The sequence below is a fragment of the Ursus maritimus genome, unplaced genomic scaffold (assembly GCF_017311325.1).
Source record: "Ursus maritimus isolate PB19 unplaced genomic scaffold, ASM1731132v1 scaffold_13, whole genome shotgun sequence".
Classification (NCBI taxonomy): Eukaryota; Metazoa; Chordata; class Mammalia; order Carnivora; family Ursidae; genus Ursus; species Ursus maritimus.
In genome coordinates this window covers 57,831,705-57,852,645 of record NW_024423675.1, presented here as the reverse complement: position 1 = coordinate 57,852,645, position 20,941 = coordinate 57,831,705, and the positions used below count along the sequence as shown (strand labels likewise).

Sequence of the window (20,941 nt, the reverse complement as noted above, 5' to 3'; positions counted from 1 at the left end):
GGCCACTGGGCTGCACAACTTCCAGGACTTGTCATCAGCCTTTTTCATCAGATGGGGCTGGAAGGCACTCTCTGCAGCAGGTGGGGCTCTGACTCAGCATCTTGCCTGGGTGTGGGCAAAACAGCTCTGGGGCTGGCAAAACTTGTTTTAGGATCCCAAACAGACAGACCTGCACCCCCCAGAGTTCCCTGTCAGAGTGCAGTCCCAGCTTGGTTCTACAGGTGAACAAAGCCGCTGGTTGGGATTACTACCTGGCACTGCAGGCATGAACTTGGTTTGCCAGGATCTGTGTGCTGGTTGTTACAGGCCCCTCCCAACTTCTCCCTCACAGTCAGATTTTTGGTGGCTGGGCCCTGCAGATTCCTCTGCCATCCTTATGGTGCACTTTCAGAGTAGAAGCTCCTACAAAGTGACTCACAGTGCTGGGGGAGGCCGGTTGTCCCCCTGGGTTCTCTTTTGCCACTGAAGGAACTAGAGACTCAGGCGGACCTCTGCACATTGTGTGGCCCCGTCCTGGGGGAGGGGCAATGTAGTCAACATGTAGCCTCTTCTCTTACCCTTCTAAGGCATGGTCTTGGTCGTTGAGGTGCAGGGGGCTCCTTCGGTCTCACCCTTATGCTCCAGGATTCTCTCAGTGGTGTCTTGTTCTTGAATGTTACTTGTTCCTCTTGTGAGGGGAAGCAAAATAAGGAACAATTTATGTCACCATCCGGGTAATATCACTCCAGTCACCCCATTCTTAATAAAGGAAGCCTTCCCATTATTATGCACAGGAGTTTAGTTCTTAATGGTCTCTACCTCTCTTGTCTGACAAGGCTTGGCACACTACCTCTGCAAAATCCTAAGGGCTGTTAAAGTGATATTTCCCAGCGAAAGAGCTAGCCAGACAAAAAGGGAATCTTGGCTCAACTCCACAGCAACAAGTGCAAACAGCAGGCAGCTTGTGTCATAGTTTTTCTTTTTCTGGCTTTCTTCCAGCCAACAATGGTCCTGTGGTAGGGACCACTGCACTATGGAGGGTATACTCTATTAACTTTTGTGGAAAGCATTCAGTGGAAGGTCATTCGGGAAAGCTGAATTAGAGTGGTTGGCTGCCTCAGAGCAGTGCCCGTGCAGTCTGGATTTTACACGCAGAAAAATGTACTATTCTTCATAGAGAGAAAATCTGATTATTTTTCTTGTAGAATAAAGAATAATAGAGAAATTTAGGGGTGCAAATTGCAGAAAAGTAAGGGCCATCCCTTGCCATCCTTGTCTGGTCCAGCTTAGAGCACTGCATCTGCTCTTACTCCCATAAACTGGAGTGAAGGCACCAGGTGTCGTGACTTAGGGGCTGCCATTGTAGAGAACCAGGGTATGTTCCTGGGTCAGACTGTAGTGGATTTAATCCTTGATACTTTGTCTAGCGGCTCCCAGTGTTTCCTGTGGCCTCATCATAGGCCTCGGTGGTAGTACAAACCTTGGAGGAGGTTCCTTGGGTTTCAGTCACAAATCTCTTAGATTGGACCTAAACACACAGATAGACTGAATCTTAGAATGACTGTCTCCTAGAAGTTCCTGGGATCTGTCACTGGCCTAGGAGAGGAGGCAGGTATCCTGCAGGATACCTTTTTATTACCTATTTTATTACCTATTTATTTTATCTGCATTGTTGTACAAGGCTTTTGCTAGTGTGTACGTGCATATGTGTGTTTAGGAGGGTGTGTGCAAATATGTTTTGCAGGACCCCTGCCTACAGAAATAATTAGAATAGCCAAAAGTCAGTGTGCAAGCCTAATTCTGGAAGGTCTGTGGGAGCAATCACTTACAGGGCTGACATTATGGAATTTAAGACAGTCATGGGAATAGAATCAGTCCCACAGAGTTGAGTCTCTTCCGGTATCTGGTCAACTCTATGAGCTGGGAAAGGGAAAGTGCCTCGGTTGGGAGCCATGGGCACAGGGTGACCTGCCATGGCCCCACTGGGAGATCAGCATGGCTCTGCCCACTTGCCTGAGCCCTAAGGGCATGCGGGGGTGCAGACCATAATCTTTGAAATTTTGGGTTCTGGAAGCTCAGGGAAGGGCCAGAGACCCTTGAAGTCCACAAAGGAGTTTCATGCCACCCCCAGGAGCATGGCCAATAGCCACTTGTATTTGGTGCAGGTTCTTCAGGAGGTAAAAGAGGCAGATTGTTCGGGATGTCTTACAGTTTGCCGCGCTTGTTACCATGGTGAAATGGTCCCTTGGGAGCAGAGATTGACATGATTGGCTGAAAGAAAAGCTTTCCTTGCTAAGATTTGTAGATTTTTCTGTCTGAGTCTTGATTGTCGGGACTGACAGCTTCTGTGGGAATGCAAGAAGGACAAGTGAGAGAGGTCTGCCAGTCTCTTCAGATGATGTATCACAGTATTTTAGTGGTGTTGAAAATAAAGTAATTTTAATCATCATAGTTTCTGTTTAAAAAAAGCTGTGGCTCTGAAAACCATCTGTCAGTTCATCCTCAAAGAGGAGCGAGACCAGAAATGTAGCAAAATGAGTGGAAAAGTTAACAATAAAAAGAGAAAATAAATGAGAGAGAAAGAAAGAATAAGATGTTTAAAAGCATGCAGGAAATGGATTGGAATCAGGATGACAATGGAGCTTAAATTTAAAAGAAAAGATGGGGGCACCTGGGTGGCACAGTTGGTTAAGCGTATGACTCTTGGTCTCAGCTCAGGTTGTGATCTCAGGGTCGTGAGATCGAGTCCCGCGTGGAGCCCCAGGTTGGGCTCTGCGTTGAGGGTGGAGTCTGCTTGAGTTTCTCTCTCCCTCTGCTTCTGCCCCTCCTCCACCAGAATAAATAAATCCTAAAAAGAAAAAAATCTTAAAAAAGAAAATGAGATAGTTTGGTTAAGCCATTTTTCCTTTCATGAATTTCCTGGGCCAAGGAACAACTCCAGACCATCCCCCCCATACATCATTGTGTATGTGTTCACAGGGGGGTTATCTTGTGTTTTGCCTCCTTCTCTCTTCCTCTGCCTTAACAAGAGATCTCCTGCTAATTGGCAAAACTAATGGATTATTTCATGTCCTTTGCATTTATATATGAGCAAAGATGGATTTTCTCTCTTGCTTCCCATGGCGTTGCTTTGACGGACTACCGTGTAACAGATGTTTGCTTATGGTTCTCACTGCTAGTTAAGTTTGTTACCACACGTATAACATGCTTTTTGATGTCTGAGACTTCTGCCTCCAGGGTGACCAGCATTTTCTATTTCCTCTCTAACTCTGGTTCCTGGATAATGCACATTGTTTGCCTTTGTTCATGGACTTTCTATAAATTTGTTTGCTGCTCTGAGAATATCTTGTCAAATGCTAGTGTTGTGATTTTAAAGGATAAGCATGCTATGAATTAATATGTTAATAATTAAATTTTTAAAATTTTAGTTCAGAGTTGTCTCGGTCTGTGAAAAAAAAGAATAAACCTAGGTCATAGTTTATTCTACCTGAAACACTATCTTTAATAAAAAAAAATATAGTTTTTTTTTTTTTTAAGTTTTTATTTAGGGGTGCCTGGGTAGCGCAGTTGTTAAGCGTCTGCCTTCAGCTCAGGGCGTGATCCCGGCGTTCCGGGATCAAGTCCCGCATCGGGCTCCTCCGCTGGGAGCCTGCTTCTTCCTCTCCCACTCTCCTGCTGTGTTCCCTCTCTCGCTGGCTGTCTCTCTGTCACATAAATAAATAAAATCTTAAAAAAAAAGTTTTTATTTAAATTCCAGGTAATTAAAATACAGTGTAATATTAGTTCAGGTGTACAGTATAGTGATTCAGATAAATTCCATATAACACCTGGTGCTCATCTACATTGTCTTCTTTTCAAAAACCTTTAAAGCTAGGCATGGTGCTTATTTTGCAACATCATCCCAGAGATTGTAAAGTCTGGAGGAGAATAATCAAGGCTGTTATTTTGGGATCAGTTGAACCAATAACTGCCTTTAGTGAATTTCTTTCATTGTTCTTTAAAAAAAAATACCAACTATACGAGCAGTTGCCTTCTTTATCAATAGAGCATTGGTTGCATGTTGATATTTCTGGTTTCTTTTCTGGTTTTAAAATGATATAAGACCAGAGTCCATATTTCTAACTTAACTAATTTGCTAAACAATTTTTGAAATATGTTGCTAGAATAAACTTGAATTTTGTTTGTGCCTTAAACAAAATAGAATGATTCTTCACTGGCGTCCTAGTCAGCTTGGGCTTCTATACTGAAATACCATAACTGGGTGTCTTGTCAACAACACAAATTTATTTGTCATAGTTCTGGAAGCTGGGAGTTCAAATCAAGGGGCCATCATGGTTGGGTTCTGGTAAGAGATCTCTTCCGGGTTGTAGATTGCCCACTCTTCCTGTCTCTTCACGTGGTAGAAAGACAGGGAGCTAACTAGCTCTCTGGCCTCTTTAAGAGGCTTAATCCCAATTATGAGAAGTCCACTGTCAGCTCCCAAAGACCCCACCTCCAACCCATCACAGGGATTAATTTTCAACCTATGAATTTTGGGTGGGGTTGGAGAACACATTCATTCAGTCCCTAACAACCAGTATATATTAAGGAATTTATCTTCTTTGGGATTAGCTTTATTATCTATTTGGTAATGAAATGGGTTTTCCACTTTTCAGTTACAGAGCTTATCAGAAATACATTTGATTTCATTCCACAAACTTAAAGTATTTACAGCCTCATTGTTTTGGCGGAGTCTCATGTGGTGGTGTGTTAAGGAGTTGTTTTTTTAAGGAAGATAACCGTCTCAAATGGGACTGAGAAAATTATTTCCTTAAACCCTTAAACTCTGAAACAAGGTACCAGAAATGTCTCTAGGAGAGTAGGTTAGGGAGTTTAATCAACCTTGAAGAGTAAAAGCTATTTTATTTGATGAAACCTGTTATCACACTTGCTCACATCCTATAGTGGTGTGCTAATTCCATCAGGAAGAATAGTTTTCTATAACAAAGCCATTTCCAGGTAATTGCTCCCATTCAAGATAATTGCTACCACTTGGTGAACACGCATTGGGTCTTGCAGGTTTCTCATATGATATTTCATTTAATTCTCACAAAATCTCTGAGCTGGTTATTATTTCTGTTTCACATATGTGGTGTCTACTATGCAGGCAAATTAAGCGATTTTAGTAAGTTTCCACATTTAACAAGTGGCAGAGTGCAATGTTGGACCCTAATCCCTGTGTGGGTAGTAGTTTTGAAACCTATCATTTTGGTTGTCTACCCAGAAAGTAATTTGGAAGCCCTATGTACTACTTGACACCTTATATTGTCACCTAGAGTTTTTATTGTATGTTTGGTTAAACAGTTGCAAAAGATGTCACTTCTGACATATGAAAAATCTTGATAGTAAAAAGGTTATATTTCTTTTTAAATATAACCTATGTGATAGAGATAGCACAGAGATTTGGTATGTCACATATATTTTTTTAAAAAAGTCATCTTTGGAGTTTAAATTTACATTACTGTGTTTTCTTCCCCTGTGGAGCTCCTATTCTCATTCTACTACTCCATAGATTTTTATCCAATTATTTATATGTATATATACATATATACATATATATATTGCTTCAAAAACTTTCATTGATGATTTTATACATTTCAGCAAAAAATACATACTTAAACAGAAGTTGATTTATTTTTTTTGTGTGTGACATAATTCTTTAAGCCATATAAGATTTCATTTGAGTGGGTTATCACTATAATTATTATTAGTACACAATTTAACAGACAACATGAGTATGCTATTTTGACAAATAATGCTTAATACAAGAGGTACATATTTTTATTGAGAATGCATCATTTAATGCGATAGATGAGGCTTTCCCCTTAATTATGGAAGTACTTATAAGTGAATAATATTTATTGCTTGAATGAGAGAGAGTTCAGAACGAGTTTTAATTCTTTTGTTGGTTTTTACGTATGTGAGCACTTAAAACTGTTTTTCACATAAATAAATGGAAATGAAGCACTTTTGAACCCCTTCCAAGTATATGCCAAATACCTCATGTGATCTATCACAACAACTACTTTTACTAATTAACAGACAATTAAAATAGATTTTTCTTTAATTCTGTTGAAAGCAAAGAATCAGAAACCTCTTGATTTATGAAAGTTATTTGTTGCCTTGTCATTAGGTTCTTATACATTTTTAACTCCTGGGAATTATTCCTTTATGAAGACATATCAAATAACCACTCCTTCCTCCTTTAATTCTTTTTACTTATGGGCACCTTGCTTAAACTGATATTCTCAGGGTTAGGAATAAGGTAAAATTATTACTTCCAAAACACTTTTGTCAGCGTCATTATTATTTTTCATTAACTGCTTTTATTGTGTGGCTTATAAATATTTTTATCAAAATCTTGCAGCTGCCTATTTAGCTTATCAATATGTAGATAACATGTACGCTGTAACTTGGTTAGCTCAGCTGGTACTCATTATCTAAACAATAAGCAAACGTGCTTACATGAGTCTCCACGACCACCATTCCACTTCTTAATTCTTTGGATTATGGCTATGTGCTTTTTATGGAAGAGAAGAAGCAAGAGTTGAGCTTAAATTGTTTTGATGATTCTTCTGCCCCAAATTATCTTTGAATCATTTTGGTGAAATTTTCAATTTCACCTATGTTCACTACTTTAAGAAATAAAGTACTGAAACTCTAAAATTATTAAGTAAATACTTACATATAGCCTGTACAATGGCACATCCATGCCTCCGTAACCCGTTCCCCTTATCCTTCCCAGCCCATACCACTCATTGCATGGTGCTTCTGTACATTTGCTCTTTGACTCGGAAAAGTCTGACAACAACAGTCTCGTTTCCATATCCTGCAGATTGGGAAGGAGAATTCTAGAGGGATATTCCTGACAACACTACTCCCCTAAACAAAAAAAATTTGGCATTCATAGATTTTGTTTATGGAAACTCATCTATAGTTTAGTGTTTTTACTGGTGTGTATTTTTAATTCATTTACTCAACAAATGTCTATTGAATCACCCTGTGTGAAAGGACTGGGGATACAGCAGTAAGCAAGAGAACAAGATAAGACACAGTGCCTGCCCTCAGGTTAAGTTATCCTATAGTGGGGAATCAGATATGAAAGAACTAATTATAACATCAATAATTCAGTACAATTATGAGAACTTCTTTGAATAAAAGACAACATGCTATGAGAGCATGCAAAAGGGGAACTGATCTCCTGTAGGAACTGGGGAAAGCTTTCTTGACTAAATGACATTTGGTCTAAGGGCTGAATTAGATGGTATCTATAAACCGTCTTGGGTGGGGGCTGTTGAAGAGCATGCACAAAGCTCCTAAGATTGGTGGAAACATGTTTAAGGAATTAAAAAGAAACCCAGTGAGGGGCACCTGGGTGGCACAGCGGTTAAGCGTCTGCCTTTGGCTCAGGGCGTGATCCCGGAGTTATGGGATCGAGCCCCACATCAGGCTCCTCCGCTGGGAGCCTGCTTCTTCCTCTCCCACTCCCCCCGCTTGTGTTCCCTCTCTCTCTGCCTGTCTCTATCTCTGTCAAATAAATAAATAAAATCTTAAAAAAAAAAAAAAAGAAACCCAGTGAGTCAGGAAAGAAAGAGACATGGGAATGACCCAAAGTGGGGCTAGAGAGGAGGCAGAGGCTAGGTAGAGGCTTCCTTATAGATTTTCATGATATTCGTCTCTATCGCAAGACTCAATGGCCATTGTAGAGATTTAAGGAAAGAGATGAATTGTTAAATGTGCATTGAAACACATTGCTCTGGGCAAGAAAGCAAACCAGGACATCAGCTGGGATGTTTCTGCAATGGTCCAAGAGAGAGGTGCCTTTGACAACAGTGGTTGCAATGCGTGTAGACAGAGTGAACACACCCAAGAGGTTATTAGAAGGTTAAGGGTTACAATATTTACAAGGGAAATATTGCACATGATCAAAGGAAGGCTTAATATCCATGACTAGAGCAGTGTATTGTCAACAAACCCCAATGCTTTACGGAAAATTTGAGATGATTTTTTTCTTTTTTGTCTTCCATCGTCTTCTGTCAATTCTGCTTATTTTACTATTAGAAAGCTGGCTGAGCAAAGGGATTCAGAATTCCACTGAAATAACAGTTTCCTGATGAAGTGATCTATTAATTTAAAAAAATCATTTTGACAACTCTTGCCTAAGCTGTGTGCTTCCTTGGATAGGCCCTGGGGCATGAGGAAGACTGGGTCTTGGCCTCCATCTTTGGTATACTCATTGTCCAACTGGGAAGACCTGTCCACAGCACCATGGTACATGAGATACCATGGCCATTGAGGGGTTAATTATGAATGATGTCCTGTGGGAGACTTTGGGGGAGTGAGGGTGGTACCATGCTGTTAAGAGAGCAGGCTGTGGGGTCTGGGCTTGAATTTGGAATTATCCATTTACTAACTTCTTCCTTTAAGATGCCTACATTGTCTCATCTAAGACATGGGAGTAATAATAGGGGATTATTTATAGGTGGTTCTAATAATCATATGGCATGATATATGAAAATCATCAATTGACAGAGGACATAGTAGTGGCTTAATAAATACAACAAATGTTCTAAGGGAGGGACTGATTATCATATTTAAAGGGTATATATAGCTGAACTTTATTTTAATAAGTTTGTGCTAAAGGAATAAATATGTTTTATGACAATAACATAATTTATTGAATATTTATTACATGTTAGGTAATACTCTGAGTATTATAAAGATATTTTCTAACTTCATTTTTGTCTGACCCTAAGAAGGAAATACTATTACGATGCCCAGTTCACAGATGAGAGTCCTGAAGTCCCCAAATACCCATTACTTGCCCAAGATTACACAGTAAATTGCTAACCTGAGATTTAAATCCAGTTCAGACTAATCCAGAGCTTTGCTCTTAACTTTAACAAGTTTACAAGCTTCTTTACCTAAAAGTGCTGCTGAATTCAAACCAGCTTTTGCTTATTATGTATTTGCTCAATCAATAGACATTAAAAATACATTGCTATAATGAGTCAATAAAATATTTACAGTATATTATCAGAACATTTTTATTTTATAAATGAACACTTATTGTAGGAAATAAATACATAAGGGAACAAACAATACATTATTGGTTGTTCCTATTCTCATAGATGATTACTGTACACATTTTGCTGTACATATCCTCAGACATTTCCTCCCAATGCACTGATGTATGAGATGTATGGATATAAACCTATATTTTTATGATAAAAAATGAACAGGATCACCCTGCTCATGTTTTTACCTACTTTTTCATTACGGATGCATTATAGAACCCTGCACGTTTAGTACGGTAGTGTGTAGTATAGTTGATAGTAGATAGTAAAGACTCGGCAAATGTTGGTGGTCATTGATTGTCATCATCAATTCACCTTGAAAAATCACCCTCCAGCTAGGCTGTAATAATTTGACATCCTAACAACAACACATTCTTTCCAGCACACCTCCACCAGATGTGGCTTCTATTACGTAATTTTTTTGTGTGTTAATCTTGAAGATTAAAAATGGAATGATGTTGTTTTATTTTGCACTTATTTTATTGCTAATGAGGTTAAACTTTAGCATTTTTCTTTTTTTTTTTTTTTGAAATTTTCTTCACTTGTTTTTCTGTTAGTTTGCTTATTATTTTCATACTGGTGTGTAAGACTATATTATGATTTTTTACGTTTTAATTTTAATTCCAGGTAGTTAACCTACAGTGTTATGTTAGTTTATATAGCTTACACAGTAATTTATATAGTTTAATAATAGTTTAATTTATATAGTTTATAGTAATTTAGCGCTTCCGTACATCACCAGGTGCTCGCCACTACAAGTGCACTCCTGAGTTCCCATCACCTATTTCACCCATCTCCACACTCACCTCCCCTCTGGTGACACCAATTTGATTTCTATAGTTAGTCTGTTGCTTGGTTTGCCTCCCTGTCTGTTTTTTTTCCCTTTGCCTGTTTGTTTTGTTTCTTAAATTCCACATATGAGCGAAATCATATGGTATTTGTCTTTCTGTGACTTATTTTGCTAATCATAATACACTCTAGTTCCATCTATCTTGTTGAAAATGGCAAGATGTCATTCTTTTTGATGGCTGAGTAATATTCTGTTGTGTATACCACGTCTTCCTTATCCATTCTTCAGTCCATGGGCACTTGGGCTGTTTCCATAATTTGGCCATTGTAGATAATGCTGTAGAAACATCAGAGTGCATGTGTTCCTTTGAATTAATATTTTTGTATTCTTTGGGTAAATACCTATTAGTGCAATTGCTGGATCATAGAGTAGTCCTATTTTTAACTTTTTGAGTATATTCCATACTGTTTTTCAGACTGGCTACATCAATTTGCATTCCCACCAACAGTGCAAGAGGGTTCCTCTTTCTCCACATCCTCACCAACACCTGTTGTTTCTTGTGTTGTTAATTTTAGCTATTCTGACAAGTGTGAGGTGAAGTCTTATTGTAGTTTTCATTTGCATTTCCCTGATGAGCAACTTTTCATGCCATCTGTACGTCTCCTTTGGAAAAACATCTATTCATGTCTTCTGCCCATTTTTTTTTTTAAAGATTTTATTTATTTATTCGACAGAGAGAGAGACAGCCAGCGAGAGAGGGAACACAGCAGGGGGAGTGGGAGAGGAAGAAGCAGGCTCATAGCGGAGGAGCCTGATGTGGGGCTCGATCCCATAACGCCAGGATCACGCCCTGAGCCGAAGGCAGACGCTTAACCGCTGTGCCACCCAGGCGCCCCTATTTTTTAATTGATTCCTATGTATTAAGCATATGTTGCAGATACTTTTACCAGCTTGTGATTTGATTTTTACTTAGGCTTTAGTTTATTATTTAATTAATTAATTAATTAATTTTAGAAGATTTTATTTATTCATTTGAGAGAGAGAGCAAGAGTGGGGTGAAAGGCAGAGGGAGAAACAGACTCCCCGCTGAGCAGGGAACCCGATGTGGGGACTCGATCCTGGAATTCTGGGATCATAACTTCAGCTGAAGGCAGACACTTAACCAACTGAGCCACCCAGGTGCCCCTCGTCTATTCTTTTAAGTAAATAAAAATAAGCAACCAAATTTATCAATCATTTTTTGCTGTGGTTTTTCTCTTTGGCATTTTATAAATAAGTGTTTTATTCATATCTACATAATATGGATAGGACAGTTTTGACATTAAAAAGGGGGATCCATTCTTTGAGATTTGGGAGCCATAAGGAATAAAGTCTCACAGAGCGGGGATCTGTATTTCTGGCGTCACGGAAAGAGACTGAAATCTCTCTGTGTTGGGAAGAGTTTCAGTGGCTGGTGGATATTTAACAAGTTTCTTTGCTTGTCAAATTCTGAAAATATGAGTTTTTGTTTTCATCCGCTTTTCTTGAAACCACAGAACATCTTGTCTTCCAGGTAATCTGCTACAAAGTGCAATACATCAGAAGGGGCTCATCTTCATAGTAAAGTTGGGACTTCTGAGGCACGGGCATTAGTTACATTTTTGAAATTGTTTAGTTCATACAATCAGAATAATAGTAATGGATCAAATATTTCTGCATCTTACACTGTGTTGTTCATCATGAAGAGGAAAATAGTTTTGTTTTTCAAAGATACGTGTTTAGATATACCCCAATATTAAGTATGTAAATAATGTGCATGTCCTGCTGTAGACTTGAAAGGATACTGACCAATGTGCAGATGAAATTCTGGCTTATTTTATGAACACCGTTTTAAAGGTTGGTTTATTGAGTTCTGTGTTAAAAAGCCATTTAGTGAATTGCTTTTATTGTGAAATTCATCGATCAAAATAGAAATGCCTTTCCCCCGTCAAAAAGATATATGCCTTTACGAACACTTTAATCCCACATTTAACTTAGAATCTTTTTTTCTCTTCTAGCTTTTGTTTCTACCAATTTGACAGTGTACATGGCGACTGATGGCAATACTCTCGTAAGTACCCTTTGAGACACCACTGACTTAAATATTCATTGTCAGTTTGACAAATGAGAAAAAAACCAAACAAGTTGATCTTAAGTTTGGCTAACTGTTTATTGTCCTCCATTTCCTTAGTCATGTTGGATTTAATGACCTTTTTGTTAGGTTTCGGGGTTTCTTATGATCGCCAAATATTTAAGACTGCTAGCTATTTGCTTTTAAAGATCAAAAACATAATCATGATTTTAACGTATGGTACGTAATGTATGTCTGTGTTTGAGGTCACCTGTGGTATTAGCGCAACCGAGCTCATGCAACCTCTATGGCAAACATTCTGCCAATTATTACGCTGACATTGTAGGTTTTTTAAAAAATAATTGTACAACTATAAATTTGCCTATTAGGTAAGTCAACTGAGCAAGTATATTACCTCTATTAGACAAGGACACTTATGATATAGGGAAAAATAAAAAGTTGATATAGATAACATGATATTTCTAGTAGGAGGGGGTGTGAGGTAGTGTGGGATCGTGGGGTATGCATCTTTTAGCAAATCTAATGACCTCGTGATGGATGCACAGGATAGAGTTTTTAGAGTAGAGCCAAAAGCAGAATCAGAAGTGGGGTGTTGAGAGAATATAGTAGGGACTTCCTGCCAAACAGGGGACATGGCCAATGGTTTCCTGATGCAAATTAGGAAGTGGATATCAAGGCATGTTGTAGGAATAGTGATGGAGAAATTGAACTGGATAGCTCCTGGAAGGGACATCTTACTGAAAAGCAGGGCAGCTGATTAATTCTCTGCTTCGTTAACAATTTCATATCCCAGAAATAGAGAAAACAATGAGAGCACTTTGATTCTGATGCTAATTCTAAATGAGGAAGAAAAGCTTGTTAGTGATGAAAATGGTCGTAACTTTGGGAGACAGGACTGCAAAAAACTAAAAATGAAAACACAAATTATAGTCACTTATGTACCCTGGGAAATTTGCCATCTAAAAATTGCAGAAAAGGAAAATGTGATCCCTTGGACACAAATGGGTAGGTGTTGTTTGATCATGGAAATGTGAATAATCATGATGAAGATAAGAAGAACAACGAAGAGCATAAATGCAGCTGCAATGGGAGCCTTGGCCAGGGTCAGACATATGCACAGGGTGTTAAATAGGGTCCTGTGGTCCTGTGGTCAAGGGTAAAAGAAAGTGGGCATCACCGATTTGTCAAATAGGAACACTAAAGTTTACAGTACCTAATGTTTATAAAATTAAAAAAAAATGCATATGATTATAAGGACGTGTATATGTGTTATATGGAGCAAAGAAATGGAACGGGAGAATTAGAATGTTTGGATCCTTGAGAAAAGTAATGGAGGGTTTAATTTTTACTGTTTGCCTATCCTACTGAAAGAATGTAGTGTTCCAACTGAAAACAGTTCATGCTATATGTTTAAGAAGAAATGGAAACTAAGATAATAAGAAATCACCTAAACACTTTAATGAATTCATTCATTCATTCATTCATTCATTCATTCATTCATTCATTCATTCAAACATTCATTTAATGTTCACTGATTACCTCTCCTGACTCTATCATGTATCAGCCATTATACTACGTGGGACCTGGAAATGGAAATATGATTTGAAACAAGTTCAAATCTCCACATCTTCAGGCAAGTAAAACCCTGGCTATTAGGACAGACTACAGATGTGATAACCAAAGGACTAACATACCACCCGTATGATTTCCAATCGAGAGCCAGTACTGCTGTAATATGTAACCTGCTTCCCCTCGGACATGGGCACAGGTGGATTCTGTCCTTATTGGTGGGAACTCTGGCTATTGATGGGCCTATCTCATTTCCCGAGCCATCCCCACTCCTAGATGGAATCAGCTCCGCTCTCTTTGTGTGCCTATTTACCTGTTGTTTTTATCTCATAGTCATCAGTGTCTAGGTGGTATAGCTAAACATCTCTCTTAAGCATTTCTTCCAGCTGCTTTTCAGTGGTTACCCTACTTTATATTTCCATTCAGAAAATTAGTTCAATTTTCTGCTGTCATTTGTTCTCTAAATAAAATGTAGCACAGGAGACCTAGTTTTATGCTAGGTAGTTTCAGTAGGCTTGACGCATTTGACCTAATCGCATCCCGAATTACACTTCATTTCCACTAACCTAACATTTATTGAGCTCTGTGTGCTGAGCATTCTGCTTGCTGCTTATGATGAGGAACTTACCATCTGTGGGGGGAAGGGCAATACTTTTAAGGCACTTTTGTTGATCCTGACCTGGCGGTTATTGAGGTTGGTATGGTAAATGGTACCAGCCAAACTGTTCAAGAAACTAAGCATTTGAAATGTTATTATGTATGTGGTAGAAGAATATTTTTTCCCATTAAGCTGAGTTGTTTGCTATCTGATAGTGGTCTTTTCTGTCCTCTGAAGGAAACAGCAGAATTTTCAGAGCTAAAGCTTCACATAGAACTGAGGTATTACCTCACCAAGTTCTGTTGGTTTTACCTTCTTAACACGGGGAAATGTCCGCCCGCTGCGCTTCTTGCCTCTGCACCTGCCCTCTCCAATCCACTGGCCATGTGGCAGCCAGAATGAACTTTCTTACATACAGATCAGATTGTGCCACTTGCCTGCTGACATCTGTTCAGTGGCTTCCCATTGGCTTTTGGATAAACCTTAGAGTTTCAAACATAATTTTCAAGGTCCCACACGGTATGACTTCTGAATATGGTCATGTCCCCACAGTCTGGGGCTGGTGCCTCTAGAATCACACCTGCGTCTCTGTATTAGATCCTCCTATGCTCAGGTCTTCACCTTTCAGGCTTTTGTTTTTATCAGTTTGTGGGGTATCTCCCCTGACTTCCCAGTTCTGGGTAATAGCACTTCCGTGTCGACCTCATGATCCTTGTTCAACTCTCTCTTTTCTGTGTTTGACTGGAAGCTGTGTGAGAGTTCGCTTGCCACTGAATCTCTGGTCCTTGGCACCAAGTAATTGTTCAATAACTGGTGGTTGAACAAACAAAAGCCATAATTTACCCAACTGTGGCCTGAAAGAAAGAATTAGCATAATCATCTTCAGGATCTAGGTCATAGCTTGTTGGGAAACCTTCAGCATAATTATTAGATTTGGGACAATCCCTAAGTATCTCTAAGAATCCACTTGTGTAGTCCTCGATATTTATAAGGCTTTCCATACATCACGCTGTGGTGTAACAAAGTATTTTACACTAAATCAGTATTGCTTGGTTTTCTTTTATGATTAGTTTCTCACTAAAATAAAGAAATAGATGAATAAACAAATAACAACTAGCATATATGAATCCTAAAGGCTTAATTAAGAATGATCTCTGTTCTCAGATTGTAGTAACAATGTTATAGCTAAGAAAGGAAAACAGCTTTTACTTAAAGATGACAAGGCTCAGAGGGAATGTGTCACATCGTCTCTTTTGCTGTCATATGTCATTCTTTTACGTAAAGCTTCTGAGAATTCTTACTTTCAGGGAGGCTCTCGTGGGGAAGCAATGGTCAGATTTATCTTTCGTAAAAACTTTATGACAATGATTTCTCAAGAATTATTTTAAATAAAATTAATTTGTAAATATTAACAAACTTTTAATAATAAAGATGTTAATATAAATTAATATTAAATCAAATATCAAGGGAAAACTTTCTTGAAACAAAAGTCTCTGCATATAAATCATGGTAATTGTGTTCAGTTTTCCTGCTCGATGGGGACAAGCTCATTGAATGTGAACGGATGTTTACTCCCGGCACTGTGGCTGCGTTATCTGCCATTGCCTGGATCTGTGGGATGGCTGGTCTCACAGCAAACTGGTATTTGTTGTGTTTCCTTCACAAGAAAGCTCTGCATTCGTTACCTACACATCATGTATTGCCTGGTCGTTGTGTACTGTGTGTGCTAAACGTCCTGGACCTGATTCCAGCCCCCATGGGAAGCTGCCTGTTCCTTCAACTCTATGCTCATGGTGTTTGTCTCAGGAATATGGGGATAATTCAGTGATGAAGTGAGGAATTTATTTTTCACATTTTTGATCAACTAAAAAGAGCTCACATTTTGGCAGCTCGTTTTTTAGGTTACATGAACATAATGTTATGTTAAAATGGCTTTGCCAGCGTTGTTGTGCACAAGCTTGACATACAGATCAAAGCTGGGGGACTATTTAACACATTTGCTGTTCCAAGTAGGACTTCCAGCAGAGCAGTGCCCGACAGCTGTCTGGGGAATAGATTCCGGGTAGGGTCTTGATAGCTGCCACGGGAAAATTTCTGTCCCTCCTACTAGTACCCCTCCTCCACCCCATGCATTCTTATTTCTTCGGTTTTAGATTCTTAGTATTTGGAGGATATGGTTAAAACAGGATGTTGGAGAAAGCTGTGATAGTTTTTGAGGAAATGGTATTTTAGATAAAAGTAGAGATTTGGTCAACGCAAGTTTATTTTACCTACAAGGAAACGGCAAGGGTCTATACTTCAGGTGAGTTCAAATTGAGTGTCAATCAATACAGAAGCTTTTCTCTATGCGTGTGCTGCTTTGGGGGGTGAGAAATGTATTGGAGCAATCTCGTGTTGCTTAACTCTGCTGATGTTATTTAGTGGAGGCATTTTTCAGCTCTGAGTAATCAAGCAGTAGATGGCTTTCTGGATATTTGTTAAATCACCACTTGTGCCAGGACTACTAGTGAGGCATCATATGAAGTAAAAATTGACATAAGACACGGTTAATCTTTTGGTAAATATTTATTGAGTGCTCCCTACGTGTCAGACATTGGGCTAGGTGCTAGGTTTTGAAATCAGGACATGTTCAAGAACATCGTTCTACCTTAAAGTCTTGGCCAGTCATTGAATCTAAAGATAGTTGTAGTCATTCACCTACAGAGCTGATAAAAGATTTGAACACTTTAAGAAGCAACATGAACAGGGGTAGTGACTGAGTAAACATGTGAACTAAGGGAAAGGGCTTGTCTGAGATTACTCACAGGTTCTGGGTTGGACCATCGGGTGGGTAGGTTTACCATCATGAATGTACCACACAGATATATAAACAGATAAATTATAATATCCACTTCAGAGCATCAGCAAAGTGTTGTGGAGTATAGAAGACAGAATAAGCAAAGCAACATAGAGTTAAACAATAGACTTAGTAGCTGACTGGCCTGGGTCCCACTCTTGATTCTGCTATAAGTGTGATCTAAGGAGATGTTACTTAACTACACTGAGATGAAGTTTCTCATTTGTGGAAAGGAAGATAAAAATAGTACCTATCGTGAAGATTTTGGGGAGATAATATGAATCAATTATTACAGCGACTACAAATAAATATGACTTCATGCATACAAGATTCTTATAGGAGCTAACTGTCTTCTAAAGTCAGAGAAGGCTTCATGGTGGAGGTGGCATTTGACTTGGGTCAGAAAGGATGAGTAAGCCTTAACCAGATGAAAAATGGGGTAGGGAATAAAGTATTCAAAGTATGGAGTTGTCAAAGTACTTGACATTTCTGCATAATAGAGTAAAGTTTAAGGTGCCAGAAAAGGAAATGAATGGATGTCTTGTTGGTATATTAATGCTACTATGGGAAAGGGATTGCTTGTCATTTGAACTGTGATTTCAAGATAGACTTTTATTAATAAATGACTGGCTTCCAGCCAATAATAGTCCTCTGAGTTCACACTTTGATATTCCACTCTGCTGGAAACAGAACAATGCCAGACAAGGAGAAACATGGAGAATCAAAAAAGCACAGATAGGTTGAATAATACAGTAATCATCTCTGTGGATCCAAAAGGAAAAGCAGCAAGGAAGACGGAAGCTATGGGCCTAATGGGTACCTTGTCTGGAGGCAGGAAGTAGTTTGCCTCCCAGGGTGGGGGGTGGGGAATGCTCCACTAAATATGAGGAGAGCCATATTCACTTCTTGACAACAAGTAAGTGAAAGCCCCACTTGTGAAAGGGGCTGAAGATGAAAACATTTGTCAAACCACTGCCTGGGGTTATGCAATTAGCCCCCTAAAGGTTAGGGAGGGAGGGGACACAGCTTCAAAATCAGGGACCAGACCTAGTCGCCAGCTAGATCAGTGACTGGATATGCAAGATTCTTTATGTTCACCTCAGGACATGATTGTAGGGCTGATTCTGCATCCAGTAGAGGCAACCTACAAACTGATAGAGAGGGAGCCATGGGCACAGGGGAGAGAAGGGGGTGGGGTGGGACTACAGAATATCAAGGATGATAAGTATGTCTTAAAAGAGTGAAAAGAGAGGTCACATACAAAGACTGACAGACTGATAGCAGCAATTTCTTCAATATAATAAATGATAGAAGACAGATGGTCAGAATATTCAAAGTGCCAGGTGAACATAATATTATACTCAACTAAACTATCATTCAATTTTTCGGGCAAACTAAAGACATTACTATTTACATAAAGATTAAGAATTTGCTACCTACAAACCCCCATTAAAAGGACTATTAAAGGAGGTACCCTAGTAAAAAGAAAAGTGAATCCAACAGACAGACATTTGATAAAGGAAAAATAGGTGATCACAGAAATTGATAACATGTCACTAAATTTAATTGTCCATTGATGAGTAATGATGATAATAATAACATTTTAACAGAAAAATAAAAATCTAGACTATCATACCAAGAGAGAAGACACTGAAGTAGGAGTTAAAAATGTGCTGAATTACATGCTCTATTCATGATTAATTTAGAAATACTATATTGAGCATCCGGGGAATAGCACGTAAGGAAATGGGGGAAATGGAAAAAATAAATGTAAACTGAAAACACAAAATGAAATTACAGTAAATGTTAGTAGATTAAACACCTATCAAGAGGCACATATAATCGTATTAAAAAAAATAAAAACCTGGTTATAGGTTGCTTATAAAAGAAACAACAAAAGTAAAAAAAGAAAAGAAACAGCAAAAATAAACAAACAAAAAACTGTACACACAAAAATGCCGCACAGAAAGACTGAAAATAAAAGAATTGAAATACTAACAAGGTTATAGCTCCAGCAACAAAACTCACATAGAGATAGGGAATGTTTGGGAAACAAAATTAACGACTTTGAGGTTTACCCAGAACGCTTACAAAGTTTGACTATGTAGTAAGTCACAAATAAATGCTAACACGTTTCAAGAAATCGATGTCATAAAGATCATGTTTTGTGGACAAAAGGCAATGAAGTTAGAACTCAAAAAGAAAACATGAGTAGAAAGTTCTCATCCAAGTACATTCTAGAATATCTCACTGGATGGAAAGAAATGACTTAGAATTGAAAAACAGAGAGGTATAGGTAGAATTTAGATGTACACTTATAGCTCCAAGCGTATTATTAAACACAAGGAATAATAAGAAATGAGGTAAATATTATCTGCAGGAATCAGAAAAAGAATAACAGAGTAAATATAAAGAAATTTGAAGAAATAGGAATAATAAATCAAGAGCAGAAATTAATGGCATAGTTAAAAAAAAGAAATAAGTAGAAAGATTTCTGCAATTCTGAAGTAAGTCACAAAAATACACTTGAGTTTGCAGAAAATTGAACATTTTATATACTGCCGGAGATTGTAAGTAGGCCCCTGGAAAGCAATTTGGAAATATCCAAAAAGCTAAAGAAGCATCAACTATATTCATATTCTAACTCATTGGGTACAGATTTCTTCCCTCTTTTCTTTCTTACTTTTTTATGTTTTATTTATTTATTTATTTGTTTGTTTGTTTGTTTTTATTATTGTATTATTATGTTCAGTTAGCCAACATATAGTACATCACTAGTTTTTGATGCAGTGTTCAACAAATCATTAGCTGCATATAACACCCAGTGCCCATCACCGCAGGTGCCCTCCTTAATACCCCTCACCCTGTTCCCCCCCGCCCCCGCCTTTCTGTAACCCTCAGTTTGTTTCCTGAAGTCCAGAGTCTCTCATGGTTTGTCTCCTTCTCTGATTTCTTCGCGTTCAGTTTTCCCTGCCTTCCCCTGTGGTCCTCCATGCTATTCCTCATGTTCCACATATGAGTGAAACCATATGCTAATTGTCTTTCTCTACTTGACTTATTTCACTCAGTATAATCCCCTCCAGTTCCACCCATGTCGAGGCAAATGGTGGGTATTTATCCCTTCTGATGGCTGAGTAATCTATTGTATATATGAACCACGTCTTCTTTATCCATTCATCTGTTGAAGGACATCTTGGCTCCTTCCATAGTTTGGCTATTGTGGACATTGCTGCTATGAACTATTTTTTTAAAGATTTATTTGTTTATTTGAGAGAAAGAGAATGAGCAGGGAGAAGGTCAGAGTGAGAGAGAGAGAGAGAGAGAGAGAGAGATGATCTTGAGCAGACTCTCCACTGAGCATGGAGCCCAATGCAGGCTTAATCCCAGGACCCTGAGATCATGACCTGAGGTGAAATCAAGAGTCAGACGCTTAACCCGCTGAGCCACCCAGGTGCCCCTTAATATTATTTTTAAGGTAATAAAACATAAATACAGTTGTGTTTTCCTACTAATGCCTCCCTTTTACTATTTCCCTGTCATTCACCCCTGGTTACATCATGGTGTTTATCATTCCCATACAATGTTATTATTTATAAGCAGTATTTAACCATCTATAAATAATAGCATTAATAGAGACATTTAATTTTCAGTATAATGTTTCTGAGATTTTTTTCCATGCATTTCTAGTTCTGAGAGAGCATAGCAGTGAATGAACATGACACTGTTTATCCACTCACATACCGGCACGCATTCAGCTTCCTACAGTCGGTCCCTTCCCCCACCGTGTTGCAGTGATCTCCCTTGTGCATGCGGGCATGTGTTCCTTCGGGCTGCAGTGTATAACCTGAGAGTGGATCATCCTCTTTTCTATCAGCAGCACTTGATGGTGTGGACTCACCTGCCTTCCGAATCTCTTCCTCACTTCCACATTCCACAACAACCC

General features: G+C 38.7%; 1 protein-coding gene across 7 annotated transcripts in view; it reads left to right on the top strand.

The window, feature by feature from the left end:
• The window catches only part of IPCEF1 (interaction protein for cytohesin exchange factors 1), a 175,333-nt gene that overhangs the window by 72,230 nt on the left and 82,162 nt on the right, over positions 1 to 20,941 (top strand). For all 7 annotated transcript variants that reach the window (XM_040627984.1, XM_040627978.1, XM_040627985.1 and 4 more), the window contains one exon: positions 11,922 to 11,974. In XM_040627984.1, coding sequence (XP_040483918.1) covers positions 11,951 to 11,974 — 24 coding nt within the window. In that variant the 5' untranslated portion in view covers positions 11,922 to 11,950. The remainder of the gene's footprint in view (positions 1 to 11,921; positions 11,975 to 20,941) is intronic.